This window comes from Pongo pygmaeus, chromosome 4 (assembly GCF_028885625.2).
Source record: "Pongo pygmaeus isolate AG05252 chromosome 4, NHGRI_mPonPyg2-v2.0_pri, whole genome shotgun sequence".
Classification (NCBI taxonomy): Eukaryota; Metazoa; Chordata; class Mammalia; order Primates; family Hominidae; genus Pongo; species Pongo pygmaeus.
In genome coordinates this window covers 181,721,859-181,743,596 of record NC_072377.2, presented here as the reverse complement: position 1 = coordinate 181,743,596, position 21,738 = coordinate 181,721,859, and the positions used below count along the sequence as shown (strand labels likewise).

Below are 21,738 nucleotides of genomic sequence, written 5' to 3'. Positions count from 1 at the left end.
TTCAAGCAATTCTTCTGCCTCAGCCTCCCATGTAGCTGGGATTACAGGTGGCCACCACCATGCCTGGCTAATTTTTTTTATTTTTAGTAGAGACAGGGTTTCACCATGTTGACCAGGCTGGTCTTGAACTCCTGACCTTGTGATCCACACAGCTCGGCCTCCCAAAGTGCTGGGATTACAGGCGTGAGCCACCGTGCCTGGCCGGCATTTTTTATTTCATATTTTTGGACTGCAGTTGACCACAGATAACTGAAACCATGGAAAGCAAATCTGCAGATGTTGAGTGGGGAGTGGTGGCAGGGCTACTGTAATGATTGCATAGTATAATCTATTACTCCAGAACAGAAAGACCTCAAGTGAACTTAACTAATTCAATTTACTTAGATTTCTGGGTAAAAACTGGTTCTATAAATTAAGAAATAGTAGGTTCTTTATGGTAAAGATACCTTTCTGAAAAGTAAAAAATTGTATTGAAATTTTACTAATATGTAGATTTTGCTACATATTACTATTATATATTACATTTACAAATATGTAGTTTTTTTTTGAGACAGACTCTCATTCTGTCACCCAGGCTGGAATGCAATGGTGCAATCTCAGCTCACTGCGACCTCTACCTCCTGGGTTCAAGCAATTCTCCTGCCTCAGCCTCCTGAGTAGCTGGGATTATAGACACCCACCACCAAACCCCGCTAATTTTTGTATTTTTAGTAGAGACGGGGTTTCATCATGTTGGCCAGGCTGGTCTCAAACTATTGACCTCAGGTGATCCACCTGCCTTGGCCTCCCAAAGTGCTGGGATTACAGGCGCGAACCCACCACACTCGGCCCTAATATGTAGATTTTTTTGAGACTTCATACAGCTATCTGTGAAATTTTGGGCACTAAAAGAACTTGAGAAAGTTGCTTCATAAATGTGTGGAAACTGGAAATTGACTCTATATCTTTGATAATAAAGGGGTAATGTCAGTATTTTCAACATCCTGGTGTCCAGTCTAGAAAGACTTGGTAGGAGAAAAATATTAGGCTTTTCCAAAGGTTCTGTTTCTGTTTTCTTAACATAAATTTGGCCTTGTTGAGTCCTTTTTAATTTGAACCAGCAAAGTATCTCCCCCTGCCTCAGGAATAACTTATTGATTAAAATCAAAAACTAGGGCCAGGCACAATGGCTTACGCCTGTAATCCCAGCACTTTAGGAAGCCAAGATAGGTGGATCACTTGAGGTCAGGAGTTCGAGACCAGCCTGGCCAAGATGGCAAAACCCCGTCTCTACTAAAAATACAAAAATTGGCCGGGTGCGGTGGCTCACACCTGTAATCCCAGCACTTTGGGAGGCCGAGGCAGGCAGATCACCTGAGGTCGGGAGCTGGAGACCAGTCTGACCAACATGGAGAAACCCCGTCTCTATTAAAAATACAAAAATTAGCCAGGCATGGTGGCATGCATCCGTAATCCCAGCTACTCTGAAGGCTGAGGCACGAGAATCACTTGAACCCAGGAGGAGGAGGTTGCGGTGAGCCGAGATCGTGCCACTGCACTCCAGCCTGGGCAAAAAAGCCAGACTCTGTCTCAAAAAAAAAAAAAAATTAGCTGGGTGTGGTGGCATGCGCTTGTAGTCCCAGCTACTCAGGAGGCTGAATCAGGAGAATCTCTTGAACCTGGTTGCAGTGAGCTGAGATCACACCACTGCACTGGGCGACAGAGCGAGACTCCATCTCAAAAAAAAAAAAATCTACAAAGAATCTAAAAAGCCAGGAAACAACAGGTGCTTGAGAGGATGTGGAGAAATAGGAACACTTTTACACTGTTGGTGGGACTGTAAACTAGTTCAACCATTGTGGAAGACAGTGTGGCGATTCCTCAAGGATCTAGAACTAGAAATACCATTTGACCCAGCCATCCCATTAGTGGGTATATACCCAAAGGATTATCAATCATGCTGCTATAAAGACACATGTATGTTTATTGCAGCACTATTCACAATAGCAAAGACTTGGAACCAACCCACATGTCCATCAATGATAGACTGGATTAAGAAAATGTGGCATATACACACCATGGAATACTATGCAGCCGTAAAAAAGGATGAGTTCATGTCCTTTGTAGGGACATGGATGAAGCTGGAAACCATCATTCTGAGCAAACTATCGCAAGCACAGAAAACCAAACACTGCATGTTCTCACTCACAGGTGGGAATTGAACAATGAGAACACTTGGACACAGGGTGGGGAACATCACAGACCCAGGCCGAGGGATAGCATTAGGAGATATACCTAATGTAAATGACTAGTTAATGGATGCAGCACACCAACATGGTACATGTATACGTATGTAGCAAACCTGCACGTTGTGCACATGTACCCTAGAACTTAAAGTATAATAAAATAAATAAAAAATAAAAATTAAAAATAAGAAATTATTACTGAACGGAATATTCATTTTATGCTAGTTATTTCAAGTTTTTAAATACATAGAGGAACATATTATAAAAAGACCTCTGTGGCTGGGTGTGATGGCTCACTCCTGTAATCTCAGCACTTTGGGAGGCCGAGGCGGATGGATCACCTGAGGTCAGGAGTTCGAGACCAGCCTGGCGAACCTGGTGAAACCCCCATCTCCACTAAAAATACAAAAAATTAGCTGGGTGTGGTGGTGGGCGCCTGTAATCCCAGCAGGAGGATCACTCGAACCCGGGAGGCGGAGGTTGCAGTGAACTGAGATCGCACCATTGCACTCCACCCCGGGTGACAACAGTAAAACTCTGTCTCAAAAAAAAAGACCTGTGTCTCTTTTTCTTTTAAGTTTTATTTTTTCTCTTTTTTTTGGTCTTTATGTAGAACAAATAAAGACTCTAAAACTAAGTTGTGTATTATCAATTAGAGATGCAGGTGGCAATCAAGCCAAATAACATGACTTTAAAATCCAGTGTTCTCAGCCGGGCGCAGTGGCTCACACCTGTAATCCCAGCACTTTGGGAGGCCGAGGTGGGTGGATCATTTGAGGTCAGGAGTTCAACACCAGCCTGGTCAACATGGCAAAACCCTGTCTCTACTAAAAATACAAAAAAATTAGCCAGGCGTGGTGGTGTGCACCTGTAATCCCAGCTACTCAGGATGCTGAGGCAGGAGAATTGCTTGAGCCTGGGAGGCGGAGACTGTGGTGAGCCAAGATTGTGCCACTGCATTCCAGTCTGGGTGACGGGGTGAGACCCTGTCTCAAAAAAAAAAGAAAGAAAAATCAGGTGTTCTATACCTTCACTCTGAGGTCATAGATTTTCTTATTTATTTATTTATTTATTGAGACAGAATTTCGCTCTTATTGCCCATGCTGGAATGCAATGGCACGATCTCGGCTTACCGCAACCTCCACCTCCTGGGTTCAAGCAATTCTCCTGCCTCAGCCTCCCAAGTATCTGGGATTATAGGCATGCACCACCACGGCCGGCTAATTTTGTATTTTTAGTAGAGACGGGGTTTCACCATGTTGGCCATGCTGGTCTCAGACTCCTGACCTCAGGTGATGTGGCCGCCTCGGCCTCCCAGAGTGCTGGGATTACAGGCATGAGCCACCATGCCCAGCCTGAGGTCATAGATTTTCAAGAGGACTTGGATTTGAAGAATATCGATACTTTTTTTATTTCAAAAAAAAAAAATAGTCGGGCGCGGTGGCTCACGCCTGTAATTCCAGCACTTTGGGAGGCTGAGGTAGGTGGATCACCTGAGGTCAGGAGTTCGAGACCAGCCTCAACATGGAGAAACCCCATCTCTACTAAAAATACAAAATTAGCTGGGCGTAGTGGTGCATGCATGTAATCTCAACTACTCGGGAGGCTGAGGCAGGAGAATTGCTTGAATCTGGGAGGCGGAGGTTGCAGTGAGCCGAGATCGCACCATTGCACTCCAGCCTGGGCAACAAAAGCGAAACTCCATCTCAAAAAAATAAAATAAAATAAATTAACTAGGCAGAGAGGCAGGGGTATTAGATCCCCTTTTGATAGGAATATATACATTATAATTTTAATCTCCACATGTTCCTATAAATAGATATGATTTCGACCACTTCACAAATAAAGAGGTTGAGACCCAGAGTGAATGGTTCAAGCTCATACAGCTGATAAGACCTTGATGTTAATAAATGTTGATATCACTGTGGGTCTTTAGCTCTGTGTGGCTCCAAACTTTACACTCCTTCCACCTGTCTCCAGCTCTCAGCATATTTGGCAGGAGGCTCTCCAAGTGTAGGATGTCTAGCAGAGGCACTGAGCCCCACTCTGTCCCCCTTCTTACAGAGGTGGGCTGTTGACCTAGAATATGCAGGCAATGACTTCAGCTGACAAGGATTCTACCTTAGCAAAGAATTTAGGTGTTTTTGTTTTTGTAGAGACAGGGTTTCACCGGGTTGGCTAGGCTGGTCTGGAACTCCTGGCCTCAAGTGATCCACCCGTCTCGCCCTCCCAAACTGCTGGGATTACAGGCATGAGCCATCGTGCCCGGCCTATTTAGGTTTCTTAACAGCTTGACTTCTCCCTGCTGGCTTCGTTCAAGGCCATTCATTCATTTAGTTCATTCATTTAGTCAAGTCATCTAACACTTACTGATAGGTGTTATAGTCCAGGGCTTGGGCTAGGTGCTCTCACATTTAATTACCTGATTTGATCCTGACAATAACTGTTGAACAACTTTGATTATCCCCATTTTACAGATGAGGATATTAAAACCAGAAAGGTGAAGTGATTGCCCAGGGTTCCACACTAAAGAGTGGCAGAGCCAGAGCCCACATTGAAACCCAATGTAGTTCTGTGTTGGATCCAGAGAATAGTTCCTGTGGGTCCCTGACAAGTGTCTCATGGCAAGTATGGATCTACTGTAAGATTACCCAGGGTATCCAAATCCCACCAGGGGCAAATGCATCATCTATCACGCAGATCAAATAAGCCTTAGAGTGGTTTTATACTCCAGGCTTGTGTTTCTCTCATATTTACCCAAGAAGGGCAGAACTAAAACCTGCATAGCATTCAGGCAAATCCTTCTTGCCCCCAGAGCATTGAATGTCCCCTCCAGGTTACTGAAATCCTCCTCTGCTTCACCCCATTACTTTCCCTAATTAGGGTCTTGTCTCCCACTCAGTAGAGCTGCTTTCTGAGCCCCATGCTGGTCCCCCAGTTTCTTCAGCTTTTATATACAGGACAAGTTTTCAAGTCTTACTAAATTCATATAGTCAATAAGTATTGGACTTCACCTAATATGTGCCAGGCATTGTGGTATATATGTAGTAAACAAGACAGGTATTGTCCGTGTTCTTATGGAGCTTACAGTCTAGCAGAGAAGACAGGCATTGAGCAAATAGTTACAACTGTGACAAACTTCAGAAAAAAAGACAAATGCAAGACTATGGGCACATAAAATGAGAGGAGATAAGATGGGGGAGCAGGGATCAAGAAAGGCACCCCACAGGGCAAGTAGGATAGTATGGGGCATAGTGATGCAGAGGAAATGAGCAGATGTCCACACATGACTTTGTGGGTCATGTTAGGGAGGTGGGCCTTTACCCTGAGAGCACTGGGAAGCCGTTGCCAGTTTGAGCTTTATGGGCAGATCATCCTGGTTCCAATGTAAAGAAGTTTGGAGCCTGGGCAACATGGCAAAACCCCATCTCTACAAAAAAAAGAAAATACAAAAATTACCCAGGTGTGGCCGGGCACGGTGGCTCACGCCTGTAATCCTAGCACTTTAGGAGGTCGAGGTGGATCACGAGGTCAGGAGTTCAAGATCAGCCTGGCCAACATGGTGAAACCCCATCTCTACTAAAAATACAAAAATTAGCCAGGCATGGTGGTGCGCGCCTGTAATCTCAGCTACTCGGGAGGCTGAGGCAGGAGAATCGCTTGAACCCAGGAGGCGGAGGTGCCTCCACTGCACTCCAGCCTGGGTGACAGAATGAGACTCCATCTCAAAAAAATCAAAAATAAGTTGTGGGGCTGGGCACAGTGGCTCAACTCCTGTAATCCCAGCACTTTGGGAGGAGACCAAGGCGGGCAGATCACCTGAGGTCAGGAGTTTGAGACCAGCCTGGCCAACATAGTGAAACCCTGTCTCTACTAAAAATAGAAAAATTAGCCAGGCACGGTGGTGCGCACCTGTAGTCCCAGCTACTTGGGAGGCTGAGGCAGGAGAATCGGTTGAACCCGGGAGGCGGAGGTTGCAGGGAGCGGAGATCACGCCATTGCACCCCAGCCTGGGCAACAACAGCGAAACTCCGTCTCTAAATAAATAAATAAGTTATGGGCTGGGCGTGGTGGCTTACGCCTGTAATCCCAGCACTTTGGGAGGCCGAGGCGGGTGGATCATGAAGTCAGGAGATCAAGACCATCCTGGCTAACACAGTGAAACCCCGTCTCTACTAAAAATACAAAAAAAAATTAGCCGGGCGTGGTGGCAGGCGCCTGTAGTCCCAGTTACTCAGGACACGGAGGAGAATGGCGTGAACCCGGGAGGCGGAGCTTGCCGTGAGCCAAGATCACACCACTGCACTCCAGCCTGGGCGACAGAGCAAGACTCTGTCTCAAAAAAAAAATAAGTTGCAGTATAATTGGTTTGAGGTTAAGAAAAGCTAAGGATCAGGCCGGGTGCGGTAGCTCACGCCTATAATCCCAGCACTTTGGGAGGCCTAGACAGGTGGATCACGAGGTCAAGAGAGAGAGACCATCATGGCCTACATGGTAAAACCCTGTCTCTACCAGAAATACAAAAATTAGCTGGGTGTGGTGGCACACGCCTGTAGTTCCAGCTACTTGGGAGGCTGAAGCAGGAGAATCCCTTGAACCTGGGAGGCAGAGGTTGCAGTGAGCCGAGATCGCGCCACTGCACTCCAGCCTGGCCACAGAGCGAGACTCTGTTTTAAAAAAAAAAAAAAAAGAAAAGAAAAGCTAAGGATCAGAAGAAAGGAAGGGATCTAGCTAAGATCACCTGAAAGCAGAACCAGCAGTTCAGTTCCCTATCCTGGCTCCTCACTCACTACCAGACCATGTGGGAAAAGCCACTTTGTCATTGGAGCAGCCCTGGTAAAGTGAGATAGGGTCTGTGATTCCCAGGGTAGAAAGACAGATTGATTATCATAACCAGCGTTCTCATTAATTACTGTTACTGCAAGCCCTAGGAGAGTGGCACCTTCCCAGAGATCTCTCAGTGAAGGGCATCCTTAATGAGGCCACTCAGCACAGTCAAGGTAGAAAAGACAGTTAGACCAAATGTCACCTCTCTGTTCTGTCATTCTTTTATCACTCAGCAGACAGCTAGTCTGGGCCAGGCTCTATGCTGGGACGAGGGACACAGGAATGAGGATCTTCCCAACCCCAGGAAGCACATAGGCACACAGTCTGTGCCTCCTGAGCACTGTGGCCTCTGGGTTCTCATCAGGGCCAGCAACCTCACCTCACCTCACCTGTCCGTCCTTAGAAGGGCATTTGTACACTCTGAAAAGCAACAGTCTTCTGCTTCCTTCTTTCTGGATTACTAAGATCTTGATTTTGATGTGTTTCAGCTGGAAAGGGCTACCCCTGCAAAACATGTAAGATAGTGCTGAACTCCATAGAACAGTACCAAGCTCATGTCAGCGGCTTCAAACACAAGAACCAGTAAGTAACCATTTTTTGAAATTCTAGGATCCATAGCAGGAGCTCAGGACTTCTGCATCAGAACAAAGCCAGGTAGTTCTCGGCTGAAATGGAATCCTGGCAGCCTTTTTTCAGTGAACAGAAGATGAATCATGTAACATGAACAAGTGTCTCCTCTATATGTATTTCTCCACCAGCTTCTGCCCAGCCTTTAGACCTGTTGGACTGAAGGGTTTAATAGAGAAGCATACATGATTTCCTTGGTGGGACCCTAAGAACACCTGGCTTTCCTAGTCTGTAGCACTCTGACTGGGGAAGTGCTTTTCCACTGGCCTGGAGACCCTCTCCTTTGCTGGCAGGAGTTCCCTCTATAGGTCATTATCAAATCTGACCAGGCCTTCTCATTCCTTAATCAGATATATATTGAGCATCTTCTGAATGGTGGCCAAGACAGACCCAGTCTCTGCTCTCCTGACCTTACAGCCTGGTGGGTGGAAACAGACTAAGCAAGTAAACAACCAATAATCACAGATTGTGATAAGGGTTTTGAAGGAACCAGGTGAACAGAGAGTTACCTGTTCATGGTAATCTTGGAAGTGACTAACATTCATTGAGCCCCTCTTCTGTTGCAGGCCATATGTCAAGCAGATTTTCTCAGGTAATCCTTCCAACCCTGAGAGGAAGAGATAATTATTCCCATTTTATGCATACAGACAACCAGCATTCAAAGTGCTGATGTGCATGAAGCAAGGTCATGGTTCAAACTGAAGCCTGACTGGCTCACAGCATGCCCTTCCCAAGGCGTCAGGCTCAGAAGTAGGCTATGGCACCATTGATATGAAGAGGATAGGGCCTGGCCTGGAGGGCCCACATGGTTCTGTCCCTTCCTCTCTGAAGGGAAATGTGTGGTATGAGCAGTGTGCCACAACATAACGTTGTTTTTTGTTTTTTTTTTAAAGTAGAGATGGGGTTTCACCATGTTGGCCAGGCTGGTCTCAAACTCCTGAGCTCAAGTGATCCGCCTGCCTCAGCCTCCCAAAGTGCTGGGATACAGGCGTGAGCCACTGCACCTGGCCCCAGCATAACCTTCTGAGATAGGTAGAAGAATTCCCATTTTACAGACAAGGAAACTGAGTTTCAGGCAGGCAAGCTGCCAAAATGATTGCTTTGACTTTGGTCATTGATTTTGCTTTGCTCATTGAGCTGAATGATTTAAAGGTGGTAGAAACACAGAGTATTGGTGTAAAAAATGTCCTTAATTCTCTCTGCTCTGCCTGGAGTCTCCTCTCTCACACTGTAGCAGATCATCCTCTACCTGTGAATATGTTTTTTACTTTGGGAGACTCTTAGGTATAGACTTGAGACAAGCCCCAGCAACTCAGCCCCACAGTGTTTCAGCATACATACCTCCCTTGCAGCCTGGCTGATGGCAGTTACAATAGACAACCTGAAGCCAACCAGAGCCCCGCCCTGGGGCTACCCACACCTGAAATTGCCAGTGTTGTTCACTGTTCTCTTGCTAAACTTTCCAGCAGTGTGACCTTGGGCAAGTCAATAAGTCTGTAATTCTCCCAACATGGGCAATGTAGTGAGACCCCATCTACAAAAACTAAAGTTAGCCAGGAGTGGCGGCGCACGCCTGTAGTCCCAACTACTTGAGAGGCTGAAGTGGGAGAATAGCTTGAGCCCAGGAGTTGGAGTGAGCTATGAGTTGCAGTGAGCTATGATGGCACCACTATTCTCCAGTCTGGGTGCCTGAGTGAGATCCTGTCTCAAAATTTTAAAAAAGCCTCTAATTCTATAAGAATAAAGCTATAATTTGTTGAACACCTGATTCAGTCTCATTAAATTTCTCAACAAAAGGTCTGAAATTAGGATACCCGCTCCCAACCCCACCTTTTACAACCAAAGAAAGCCTAATTATCAGATAGGTTAATTGACTTGCCCAAGGTCACTTAGTTACTTGGAGTTAGACCTAGGATTCAAGCCTGTTTGACTTCGAAGCCCATTCATTTTACTCTGCCACTACCAAATGGAATGAGTTTTTATAGGGCCCTGTAGGCAGTGGTTTGGTATAGTGAAAAGGCATTGGCTACAGTCCTGAACCTACCACTTAAAAACATACTTTGGGCAAGCCACTTAAACTTTCTGAACTTTAGTTTCCTTGTATGTAAAATGAGGGTGCTGTTTCTCACCTTGCAGAATTGCCATGAGGATGGAATGATGGAAGCTAAGCATCCAGCATTCTGCCAGCCCACAGTGGACCTCAGTGAAGGAAAGGTGTCCTGCCTATTACTCCAAGGCCCTAGAAGGGCAGTGCTATCATTGCAATAAGCCAATACAGCTGTCACACACTGACCCTCTTCCTTTGTTCCTTCTCAAATACAGGTCACCAAAAACAGTGGCATCATCTCTGGGCCAGATTCCAATGCAAAGGCAACCCATTCAGAAAGACTCAACCACCTTGGAAGACTAGAGGTGATTCTGCCCAGCATCCCATGTTGGGCCAGCCATGAGCCAGCTTCCCGTGACTGCTCAGCCCTTGGCTCCCTCTTGCTCCTTGTTCTCACCAGGAAAGTACACAGGCCTGAGGCAGGATTGGGCCACAGACAGCCTCTGATTGGTCCAGGCTAATTCACTCCTGCTGCTCCCCTTTGGCAGGGGTCCTGTAGGTCATGACAGGGGAGGCAAGGGTATTGAGAGACTTGGGGTCTCGCGGGGTGGTAGTTTGGAGGGTGGCTTTCCCCCTTCCCCAACCCCTCTGGGCCATAGGTGCTGAGGCCCCTGCCACCTGTCTTTCCTCTAAAGGTCAGTTTTGGGCCAGTTCTTGCAACTAAAGAGCAGAGATCTCTCTGGGCCCTAGACATTTCCAGCGAAACCTGGAACTTTCATGCCAAACCTGGGCTGGGGCAGGAAACAGAGGAAATGGCTGCAACATGGGAGCTTGGAGCTAATATGACACTCCGCCTTCCCCCAGAAGGTGTAGGCTTTCCTGAGTCTTAGACCAGATATGGCCAGTTGTGCAGGTTTCTGCCAACTGTGAAGTCTCCTCCTGGAGCAGTGACACAATCTTGGCGGAGCATTGCTACCCCCGCTGCCCCCTCCACAGTTCCTGAATGGTGCTAAGGATCTGCAGCAGTTGGCAACGAGCTGGGGCTGGGGGCGGCCTCCATGTCCACTGGGATCATAGGACACTCCAATGGGGATGGGACCTTTCCCCTCCTCCATCAGAGGTGCTCTGACCCAAGGTCACATGGGAAAGTGCCCCACATGCAAGTCTCCCTGAGAGTTCTGCCCCTGAAGGCAAACTGCCTCATGCCAGCTAGCTGTGAGGTTCATTGCTACCCTCGGCCCTACTAGCCCTCTCTTCCCCCTTGTGCAGCAGACCACCTTGCCCAGGTTGCTGTGGTGCTAGCCTTCCCCATCATCCACCAGGCGATTTCTGGGTCCCAGAGAAAGAGAGAGAGAGCTGATGCAGGTTTCTACAGTGAGGAGCAGGCGTTTCCCAGGCTCCACACCCAGATTTCTCTATCTTTGCTGTGTTTTATGGCCTGGGACTGAGTCCACAGGGATAGATTTTTCCTTGTAGCTTTGAGGCAAGAATTCCAAGGAGTGTCACCATCAGAGGCTTCTCTTCATTGTGTCAGAGAAGCCCCTAGCTGCTCTCGTGGCCTCCTTCCCCCACTCCCTATCCCTTCACCTGTGAAATGCCTTTGCTTTGCATATTGTGTGTGGATGTGTGTGTGTGTGTGTGTTTGTGTGTATGTGTGTGCTTATGTGTGTGCCTAATGCTCTGTCTCTTGGTCACTGAAGCATCCAAATAAAGAATTTCCCCCATGAGCCAGACTGCAACTTAACAGACCTAGGGTTTTGAGCCATATTGCCATTGGATCTAGTATGTCTGTCTTGACCCCTCACCCCCACCCCATTCAGACCTCAGTAGTCCCCAGTGGTCACTTTAGGAGTTGGGACAGAGTCAAGCACCCTGTGAAAGTCTCCCTTGAGTTCAGGTGCCCTGAATTCAATACAGCCTCATCTTCTCATCCACCACCTTCTCCTGCTTCTCCTGTTACACAGGGCCTCATGAAGGTCTTTAAAGGGTTTAAGCTGGGCATCTGCTTTATGTTTGAGAGAATTATTCTGGCTGTTATGTAAAGGAATGCAGGGAGGGGCAGGAAAGGAGACAAGGAGGCCAGTATGGAAACCGGGTCCCGTATGGCTTTCCAGGCTAATCACTTAGGGCAGAGACCCAGCCTTATTCATCTCCACTTCCTGATGTCCATAGTGGTGTGTCATGAAGTTTTACTGAATGAACAAATGAGGTGTATAAGGAGAGATGGTTTTTTCCTGCTCAGCTCTTACACAGTGATAGGTTTGTTCCATGGGACTTACCATAGGCCTGGTGATTCTTGAAAGAGCATTTTCCGTGACTCAAAAATTAGATGAGAAGGAGTGTTATGGCCAGGTGCGGCGGCATGCACCTATAGTCCCAGCTGCTCAGGAGGCTAAGTCAGAAAGACCATTCAAGCCCAGGAGTTCCAGCCTGAAGTATGCTATGATCATGCCTGTGAATAACCACTGCACTCCAGCCAGGGCAACATAACAAGACTCTGTCTCAAAAAAAAAACAGTATAAAAATAAATTTGAAGGCTGGGTGCCGTGGCTCATGCCTGTAATCCGAGCACTTTGAGAGGCCAAGGCAGGTGGATAACCTGAGGTCAGGAGTTCGAGACCAGCCTGGCCAACATGGCAAAACCCTGTCTCTGTAAAAAATAGAAAAATCAGCTGGGCGTGGTGGCACACATCTGTAGTCCCAGCTACTCGGGAGGCTGAGGCAGGAGAATTGCTTGAACCCGGGAGGCGGAGGGTTGCAGTGAGCTGAGATCGTGCCACTGCACTCCAGCCTAGGTGACAGAGCGAGACTCCTGTCTCAAAATAAATAAATAATAAATTTTAAAAGAAGATAGCCAGGTGTGGTGGTGCATGCCTGTAGTCCTGGCTACCTGGAAGGGTGAGGCAGGAGGATCGCTTTAACCATGAGTTCAAGGCAGCAGTGAGCTATGATTATGCCACTGTACTCCAGTCTGAACAACAGAGCAAGACCCTGTCTCTAAAAATAATAATTTTTAAAATTTAAAAAAAGAAAGGAATGTTATGGCCTCAAGAGCTCTTTGTCCATCCTTTACTTGTAGACAGCCAGATTTGAGGAAGGGGCCTAGGCAGCCTCAGCTCCCATTCAGTACCACTCAGCCCCTGCTCCTGGTCAGCTGTGAAAGGCTCTACACAGCCCCAGGGGAGGTTCTCAGCTTCCCAAGATCAGACTGCCTCAGCAATTGCCCAGAGTCCTTCTAAGCCACCTAGTCTGTCAGATTCAGCCCCACCTACCAAGCAAGGAAATGAAGGGCAGGGAGTGAGTGGGCTATCATACCGTGAGCCTCCAGCCTGCAAGACCACTTTGTAGTCCCTACCGGCTGTGTGGCCAGCCCTGTTGATAAAGGGACCTAGAGATGAACACTTTCTTGCTCTTAGGGGTTCACACACAGTCAAAGATCATGATGACAATGATAAGAATGCCTAGGATGCAGGAGCTGACTCAGCCAAAGGTATGAAAAAGCATAACAACCTTTGAGCTAAGAGTTGATATTCCTTATAGAGAAGGAGGCCAGGCAGGGTGGCTCACACCTGTAATCCCAGCACTTTGGGAGGCCGCGGCGGGTGTATCACTTGAGGCCGGGAGTTCAAGACCATCCTGGCCAACATGGTGAAATCCTATGTCTAAAAAAATAAAAAATAAAATAAATAAAAACCTTCTCTCCAGAAGGAACAAGGCTGAAAAAGGTGTCATGATTTGCCCAAGGTCTTGCCTCTAAGAAATGACAAAATGGAGAGTAGAATCCAGTTCTCTAGACTTCTTCTGGAACCCTTTACGAGTGAGGACCAGAGTCCTTCCCACATGGCCCCTGCAGCCTGCCTCACCCATCTCCTGCCAGTGCCATGGTCTCACAGGGTGAGCAGCCACTCAGGGCAGGGGCAGCACCCACAAAACAGATGAGACAAGGCTCAATGTTTATATTCCAAGTGCCTCCATTTTTCTCATAATTTTGTCCATTCCCAGTGTAGTAGACTCTAATTATTAAAGTGTTAGAAATGCAAATCAAAGTGATTAGCTAAAAAATTGAATGTATTGATTCACTTAATGAAAAATCCACATACAGTGATAGCTGGACCCAGACTCTGAGATGGTCTCATCAGGAAGAATTTTCTATCCCTCTGCTTTCCTCTGTGTGCCCTCTCTCAGGCAAGCTCTCTCCAAGAGGTGCCAAGGTGGCCACTGGCAGCCCCAGGCTTCTATCCTGATATGTTAGTAACAACAGTGGAAAGAACACCTTTCTCCACTAGTTCCAACAAAATATCTGGGATTGCCTCAACTGGTTTAGTCCTGTTCTCATCCCTGAATTAATCATTGTGGCTAGGGGAAAAGGCACTCTGATTTGGGGCCTGGGCCATGTGCCTAAAGCTGAGTCAGCTCCACCTAAAACATTGAGAGAGGGAGTGATACAACCCCAAAAGAAGAAGGTTGTAGGGCTCTTTCCAGATTAAGGGGGGATGGATGCAGGGGGAGGGAGACAAAAACAACTGTGCACCATACCCAGAAATTGTTTAACTGTTTCTTTTTTTTCCCTAACTTTTTGAGGTATACTATACATTCAGTAATGTGCACCAATTTTAGACTTCAGTTTGATGAATCCTCACTTATATGTATACATTGGGGCAGTCACCCTCCAGATCAAGATACAGAACATTGCCAGGTCCCTAAAACATTCCCTCATTTCTGCTCCTAGTCAGTATCCCCAAGAAGTAACCACTATTTTGACCTCTATCATTATAGATTAGTTTTGCTTGCTCTTGAGTTTTATAAAAATGGAATCATACATTTTGTACAATATTAGTTTGTGGAATTCACCCATGTTACCGTATGTCTCAGAAGTTCAGTTTTTTTTTTTTCAGCCAGGCGCAGTGGCTCATGCCTGTAATCCCAGCACTTTGGGAGGCCGAGGCGGGCGCATCACCTGAGGTCAGGAGTTCAAGACCAGCCTAGCCAACATGGTGAAACCCTGTCTCTACTAAAAATACAAAAATCAGCCGGTCGTGGTGGTGGATGCCTGTAATCTCAGCTGCTCAGGAGGCTAAGGCAGGAGAATTGCTTGAACCTGGGAGGCGGAGGTTGCAAGTGAGCTGAGATCACACTACTGCACTCCAGCCTAGGTGACGTAGTAAGACACTGTCTCAAAAAAAAAAAAAAAACAAGTTGAGTTTTTTCATGCTGTGTAATGGTCCTTTATTTGAATATAGCACAATTTAGCCATCCTACTTTTTTGTTTTTGTTTTTGAGACGTTCTCACCCTGGCCCCCAGGCTGGAATGCAGTGGTGCCATCAAGACTCACTGCAGCCTCAACCTCCTGGGCTCAAGTGATCCTCCCACCTCAGCCTCCCAAGTAGCTGAGACTACAGGCACGTGCCACCACACTAGCTAATTTTTTCTATTTTTTGTAGAGATGGAGTCTCACTCTGTTGCCCAGGCTGGTCTCAAACTCCTGGGCTCAAGTGATCCTCCCGCCTCAGCCTCCCTAGTAGCTGGGACTACAGGCACATGCCACCATGCCAGCTAGTTTTTCGTATTTTTTGTAGGGATGGGGTCTCACCCTATTGCCCAGGCTGGTCTCAAACTCCTGGGCTCAAGCGATCCACCCGCCTCAGCCTCCCAAAGTGCTGGGATTACAAGTGTGAGCCACCACGCCTGGCCCAGCCATCCTGTTGAGGGATAATTGGGTTGTTTCTAGTTTGGGGGTATCATAAATAAAACTGCTGTGAAGGATTTTGTACATGTTGCTTGGTACACATGTTCACTCATCTACTCAGGCATGGAATCATAGAGTAGGCATATGTTTAGCTTGTCTAGACACTGCCAAACAGTTTTCCAAAGTGGCTCTATTGACTTACATCCTCACCAGCAGTGTGTGGGAGCTCCAGCAGCTCCATGTCTTGGTTAGCACTTCATGTTGTCAGTTTTTTTAATATTGGCCATTCTGGTGGTACCCAGGAATTTGAATCCATAGTTCCTGACTTGAAATCAGAGCCTCTCTTACTCTTAGCATCCTCAAGACAGGTTTGAATTTTGTAGCCTCGAATGGCCTCAGAAATCAATACCCAGGACCCACAATACAGCAGGCAAGCATGTGAGGGAGCCCCTGCTCATGGCTCCAGTGCCTAGGGAGGGTCTCAGAGAGGCATCAGCTCTGGAGAGGCAGTCTAGTGTAGTGGCGAAAACTCAGGTTCTGGGAAGCAAGCAGCTAAGGTTCAGATCCCAGCTCTGCCATTGCAAAGCTGCCTCAGGGTGGAACATTAGTACCTACCTCACAGGGTGATGGTGAGAAGTAAAAGAATAGATAGATATGAAATAATTAATAGTGCCTTACACATGATAAATGCTATATAAATGATAGCTGCTGCTCTTTCTATTGTTGACCTGAAGTAAGCCCTGAGTCCCCCTGGAGCGGGGGTAAGGCCACAAGCAGATGGCATCTGGCATAGCCCCATGTAATAAGATTCAGTAATTCGATCTGACTGAGGCGGGGGGAAAAGTAGCATAGTGGCTAGAAGTGATTCTTTACTGGGGTCCAGTGAAAAGTCACCCTCCACTACTGGGGAGCCCCTGCTTATCCCAGGCCCAAGGCTCTTTGGCCAGTGACACTACTGAGGTGTCACACCTGAGGGGAAGAAATGGAATCCTGCATGAACTGGAACCAAGAGGAAGTGGAAGCATGCTCTTAGCCCAGAGCTAGATGCAAAGCAGCGGTTTGAATATAACAACCCACCAGTGCAGACACAGATCTAGACATGTACCTGTATAGCAGCCAATGAGGGGTGGCATGAGGGACAAGGGCCTGGGATTCAGGGGCCCTAAGTGTTGGTCTGAGCACTGCCACCAGCTATATGTGACCCGAGGCCTTGATACTGTCTTGTGAAGTGGAAATTAGAAGAAATCACTGTTCCCAGCTCAAATCCTAAAGAAGTAGCAATGAACAGGTAGAGTTTCCTCCCAGAGCCCTAAGCCAGGTGTGGTGCACGTGCCTGTAATCCCAGCTGCTCGGGAGGCTGAGGCAGGAGGCTCGCTTGAGCCCAGGAGTTCAAGTCCAGCCTGGGCAACATAGTGGGAGCCTCTTAAAAAAAAAAAAAAAAAAAAAAAGGAAGAAGAAGAAGAAGAGGCCAGGCGCGGTGGCTCACGCTTGTAATCCCAGCACTTTGGGAGGCTGAGGTGGGCGGATCACAAGGTTAGGAGATCGAGACCATCCTGGCTAACATGGTGAGACCCCGTCTCTACTAAAAATACAAAAAATTAGCTGGTCGTAGTGGCGGGTGCCTGCAGTCCCAGCTACTGGGAGGCTGAGGCAGGAGAATGGCATGAACCTGGGAGGCGGAGCTTGCAGTGAGCTGAGATCGTGCCACTGCACTCCAGCCTGGGCGACAGAGCGAGACTCCGTCACAAAAAAAAAAAAAAGAAGAAGAAAGCCCTTCCTTCCCTCACAGCAGTCCCTGCCAGATGAGCTGTCCCCACCCCCAAACCAGATGCTCTGATGAGCAGTCACTAGTGTAAAATACAATAGGAAGAACACTTTCTCCCTCTGACCATCCATCCACCTAACCTCACCTCTCTGCCCTGTGCAAAGCCCTGTTACAGAGACAGGGCAGACCCGTCCCTGGCCTGTCTCTCCCAAGCTTACTGTTCATATATGCTGCTTCATCTGTCTAGGAATATCAGAACGCAGTTCCGTAAATGGTCAACTCTTCAGTGCAATGACCCCATTAGCCACTAGGTGGAATCCGCTTCTTTTTTCTAGCAAGGTAGACCAGCCCTGGGACTTTACTGTTTGATTTAATGGGAAGAGAACAGGGTGACTTCACGAGCCCCTGTATATGCTATTTCAGTTAACCCTCAGGACAGCTGGCAAAGACTTGATTTCACAGGAGAAAGTCAGGGACAAAGTCTTGCAGAGCTTACACAACCAAGAAGTAGCCTTGGAGAGAGATTTGATCTTAGCACATCTGCTCATTCCCAAGGCCGATTTCCCCTTCCCTCAGGACATTTCCCTCAGGAGGCCCCCTCTGTTTGAGGGCTGTAACTTAGTCACCTGTTTAGAAGTACACCTGATGTCAGGCCAGCTCCACAGCCCTTCTTTTCCTTTTCTCCTCTGGGTGACAAACCTGCTCCATTCTCAGATCCTATGGTTCCAAGGGACTGACCCTGCTCTTTGATTCCAGGAGTGAGCCTGTGACCCGACTGAGTAATCACAGTCATAGTCTTCAGCTGTTAGTGTCCAGCATGTAAGGACAGCCTGCTTCAGAACTAAGCCAACACAGAGGAGGCCGGGCTCAGTGGCTCACACCTATAACCCCAGTACTTTGGGAGGCCAAAGCAGGCAGATTACTTGAAGCCAGGAGTTCAATTCCAGCTGGCCAACATGGTGAAACCCCGTCTTTACTAAAAATACAAAAATTAGTCAGGCGTGGTGGCGCACGTCTGTAGTGCCAGCTACTCAGGAGGCTGAGGCAGGAGTATCGCTTGAACCCGCGAGGCAGAGGTTGCAGTGAGCCGAGATCACACCACTGTACTCCAGATAAGGAGAGACTCATTTCTAATGACTACCTGGATCCAACTATGCCTGAAGCTAATATCCCCCAGGACTTTTTAGTTAGGACTTTTCTTTAAGTCAGTTGAGTTTCTATCACTTGCAACCAAGATTTCTGCCTAATACTTGCTCCAGCTCCCCTTGTCAACCTGGGGACCTCCACTCATCCAGAGATCACTGGCCCCCAAGGCCAAGTTGGCTGCCCTTTGTGTTCCCAGATGCCCTGTGTTCCCCTCTAGCATAGCCCTTAATATGCTGTGTTACGATGATCTAATTCCCTCTCTCTTCTTTTAGACTAGAAACTGCTTGAGGGCAGGAATTGGGTGTTATGATACTGCATCCCTGGTCCCTAGCATAGGACTGTGGTTATGTTTTAATAACTGCTTGATGATTTAATACATTAAGGAATAAATGAATAAAAATGGGTATGGTCTGGTAGGTACCATTGCTGGGATTTCACAGGAAAGACATTTATTTTGTTTGTTTTTTGAAACAGAGTCTCACTCTGTCACACAGGCTGGAAGGCAGTGGTGCAAACAGCTCATTGCAGCCTCGACCTCCCTGACTCAAGTGATCCTCCCACCTCAGCCTCCCGAGTAGCTGAGACTACAGGTGCACACCACCACACCCAGCTAATTATCTTATTTTTTGTAGACACAGGGTCCCACTGTGTTGCCTAGGCTGGTCTTGAACTCCTGAGCTCAAACGATCCTCCCACTTTGGCCTACCAGAGTGCTAGGATCGCAGCTGTGAGCCACCGCACCTGGCCGGAAAGACTTCTTGAGGGAGATGATCCTCTAGTGGTCATGAAGGTCAAGGGAGCCAAGTTGCTGGGGTGGGAGGAGGCTCAGTGAAAGGAACTAGGAGAAGCGAGTTGTGGAACGCAGTTGATTGTTTCAATAATGGCCTCCCATGAATCATTGCCTCCCTGTGCCTGTGTCCTTTTGCAATGTGACTTTATCACTGCTCCCATCAAGATGAGGGGGGTCCATTTCCCAGTCTCTTGAATCTGAACTAGCCTTGTGAGTTGCTTTGATCAGAGAATTCAGTGACATGACTGTACGACTTCCAAGGTTAGGACTTAAGTGCCCGTGCAGCTTCCGTTCCTGACACTGTGAAAGGAAGTTTGGGCTAGACCATGTGGCGACCACAGACCAGGTGGAGAGAGAAGCCAACAGCCAGCTCCATACATGTGAGGGTGTGAGGGAGGACATCGCAGACCCTCTAGCATAGCCAATCCACAGCATAAGCAGAACTGCCACCTGAGCCCAGCTAATCACAGAATTGTGAGAAATAATACATTGTTTTAAATAATTAAGTTTGGGAACAGTTTGTGCAGTAAAGGCTCACAGAATCCCTAGGTATAATAATCAGAAGCTTCCTAGTGTCTGTTTACCCTTCTTCCTATAATAAGCTTCTCTTCGAAAAACCCCACCCTCAGCTTATGTAGTCTGGGTGGGGAAGACCTCCACTCTCCTGGCTTTTGCCAGAACAATTGAGAAGTTGCCAAGTGGGAATGTCTTGAGCCCAGAGCTGTTAGTGGCCTTCTTTGTCACTTCTTAGGGAGCACCTGCCATAGAGAAGAAGACAGAAGAGAGAATGAGTTTTGACCATACTACTGGGAACCAGGATCAAGCTGTTTCTGAAGCCTGATTCACACCAGGACTTAAAGTCATGCTCCCGTAGTCCCAGCTATTCAGGAGACTAAGGCAGGAGGATTTCTTAGGCCCAGGAGTTCAAATCCAGCCTGGGCAGCACAACAAGACCTCATCTCTTTAAAAAGTGCATGAGCCAGTACATTCACTATTTTGTGTAAGCAGGTTTGATTTTTGAGTTTCTGTGTCTTGCAACTGAATGAAAACGTTCCCTGAGAGTCAGAAAAATTGATAGAGGCTGAACAGCTCCAGGGCAGAGGGCAGTTAGGTTGGACAGAGGAGGGATTCCTGGCCGGGCCCGTTGGCTCACACCTGTAATCCCAGCACTTTGGGAGGCCGAGGCGGGCGGATCACGAGATCAGGAGAACGAGACCATCCTGGCTAACACGGTAAACCCCGTCTCTACTAAAAATACAAAAAAATGAGCCGGGCGTGGTGGCGGGCGCCTGTAATCCTAGCTACTCGGGAGGCTGAGACAGGATAATGGCATGAACCCGGGAGGCGGAGCTTGCAGTGAGCTGAGATTGCACCACTGCACTCCAGCCTGGGCGACAGAGCAAGACTCCATCTCAAAAAAAAAGAATTTTTTTTAAATAAAAATAAAATACATCTACATTTTGGCCAGGCACGGTGGCTCGCGCCTGTAATCCCAGCACTTTGGGAGGCCAAAGCAGGTGGATCATGAGATCAGGAGTTCAAGACCAGCCTGGACAACATAGTGAAACCCCGTCTCTATTAAAAATACAAAAAAAATTTAGCCGGGCTGTAATCCCAGCTACTCATGAGACTGAGGCAGGAAAATGGCTTGATCCTAGGAGGCAGAGGTTGCAGTGAGCCGAGATAAGTAACACTGTACTCCGGCCTGGGTGACAGAGCGAGACTCTGTCTCAAAAAACAAACAAAAAAAAATCTACATTTTATAATACCCCTCCCTTCAATAGGTCAAGTTTAATTTCTACCCTATATCCCCTAATATGGGCTGTAAGTAGCAATTCACTTTACTTACTGATTGATTGATTGATTCAAGGTCTTGCTCTGTCCCCCAGGCTGGAGTGCATGGCACAATCATAGGTCACTGCAGCCTCGATCTCCTGGGCTCAAGCAGTCCTCCCACCTCAGCCTCCTGAGTAGCTGGAACTACAGGTATGCACCACTGTGCCTGGCTAATTTTTTTTTTCTTTTTTTTTGAGACGGAGTTTCTCTCTTGTCGCCCAGGCAAGAGTGCAGTGGTGCAATCTCGGCTCACTGCAAACTCTGCCTCCCGGGTTCAAATGATTCTCCTGTCTCAACCTCCCAATTAGCTGGAATTACAGGCACCCACCACCACGCCCAGCTAAGTTCTGTACTTTTAGTAGATACACGGTTTCACCAGGTTGACCAGGCTGATCTCGAACTCCCAACCTCAGGCGATTGACCTGCCTCAGCCTCCCAAAGTGCTGGGATTACAGGTGTGAGCCACCGCGCCCGTCTGGCTAATAGTTTTTATTAGGGTCTCACTCTGTTGCCCAGGCTGGTCTCAAACTCCTAGGCTCAAGGAATCCTCCTTGCTCGGCCTCCCAAAGTGCTGGGATTATAGGTGTGAGCCACTGTGCCTGGCTGTGACTCACTTTTAACTAATAGAATAAGACAGAAGTGACAAGAATCTGATGTCTGAGGGTAAATTATACATTACATTCCAGCTTCAATATTTCTGTCTTGGATCACCAGCTCTGAGGGAAACCAGCTAATGTGTTGTGGGAACACTCAAGCAGCCCTATCAAGAGGCTCTTGTTGAGAGAAAT

The 21,738-nt window shown here is 47.5% G+C and overlaps 1 protein-coding gene across 7 annotated transcripts in view; it reads left to right on the top strand.

The window, feature by feature from the left end:
* ZNF346 (zinc finger protein 346) overlaps window positions 1–21,738 on the top strand; it is a 58,092-nt gene that overhangs the window by 32,994 nt on the left and 3,360 nt on the right. For 3 of the 7 annotated variants that reach the window (XM_054489609.2, XM_054489608.2, XM_054489604.2), the window contains 2 exons: window positions 7,541–7,634; window positions 10,002–11,453. In XM_054489609.2, coding sequence (XP_054345584.1) covers window positions 7,541–7,634; window positions 10,002–10,089 — 182 coding nt within the window. In that variant the 3' untranslated portion in view covers window positions 10,090–11,453. Of the gene's footprint in view, window positions 1–1,971; window positions 2,418–7,540; window positions 7,635–10,001; window positions 11,454–21,738 lie in introns of those variants that run through there. The other 4 variants (XM_054489607.2, XM_054489603.2, XM_054489611.2 and 1 more) reach the window with 3 other exon arrangements.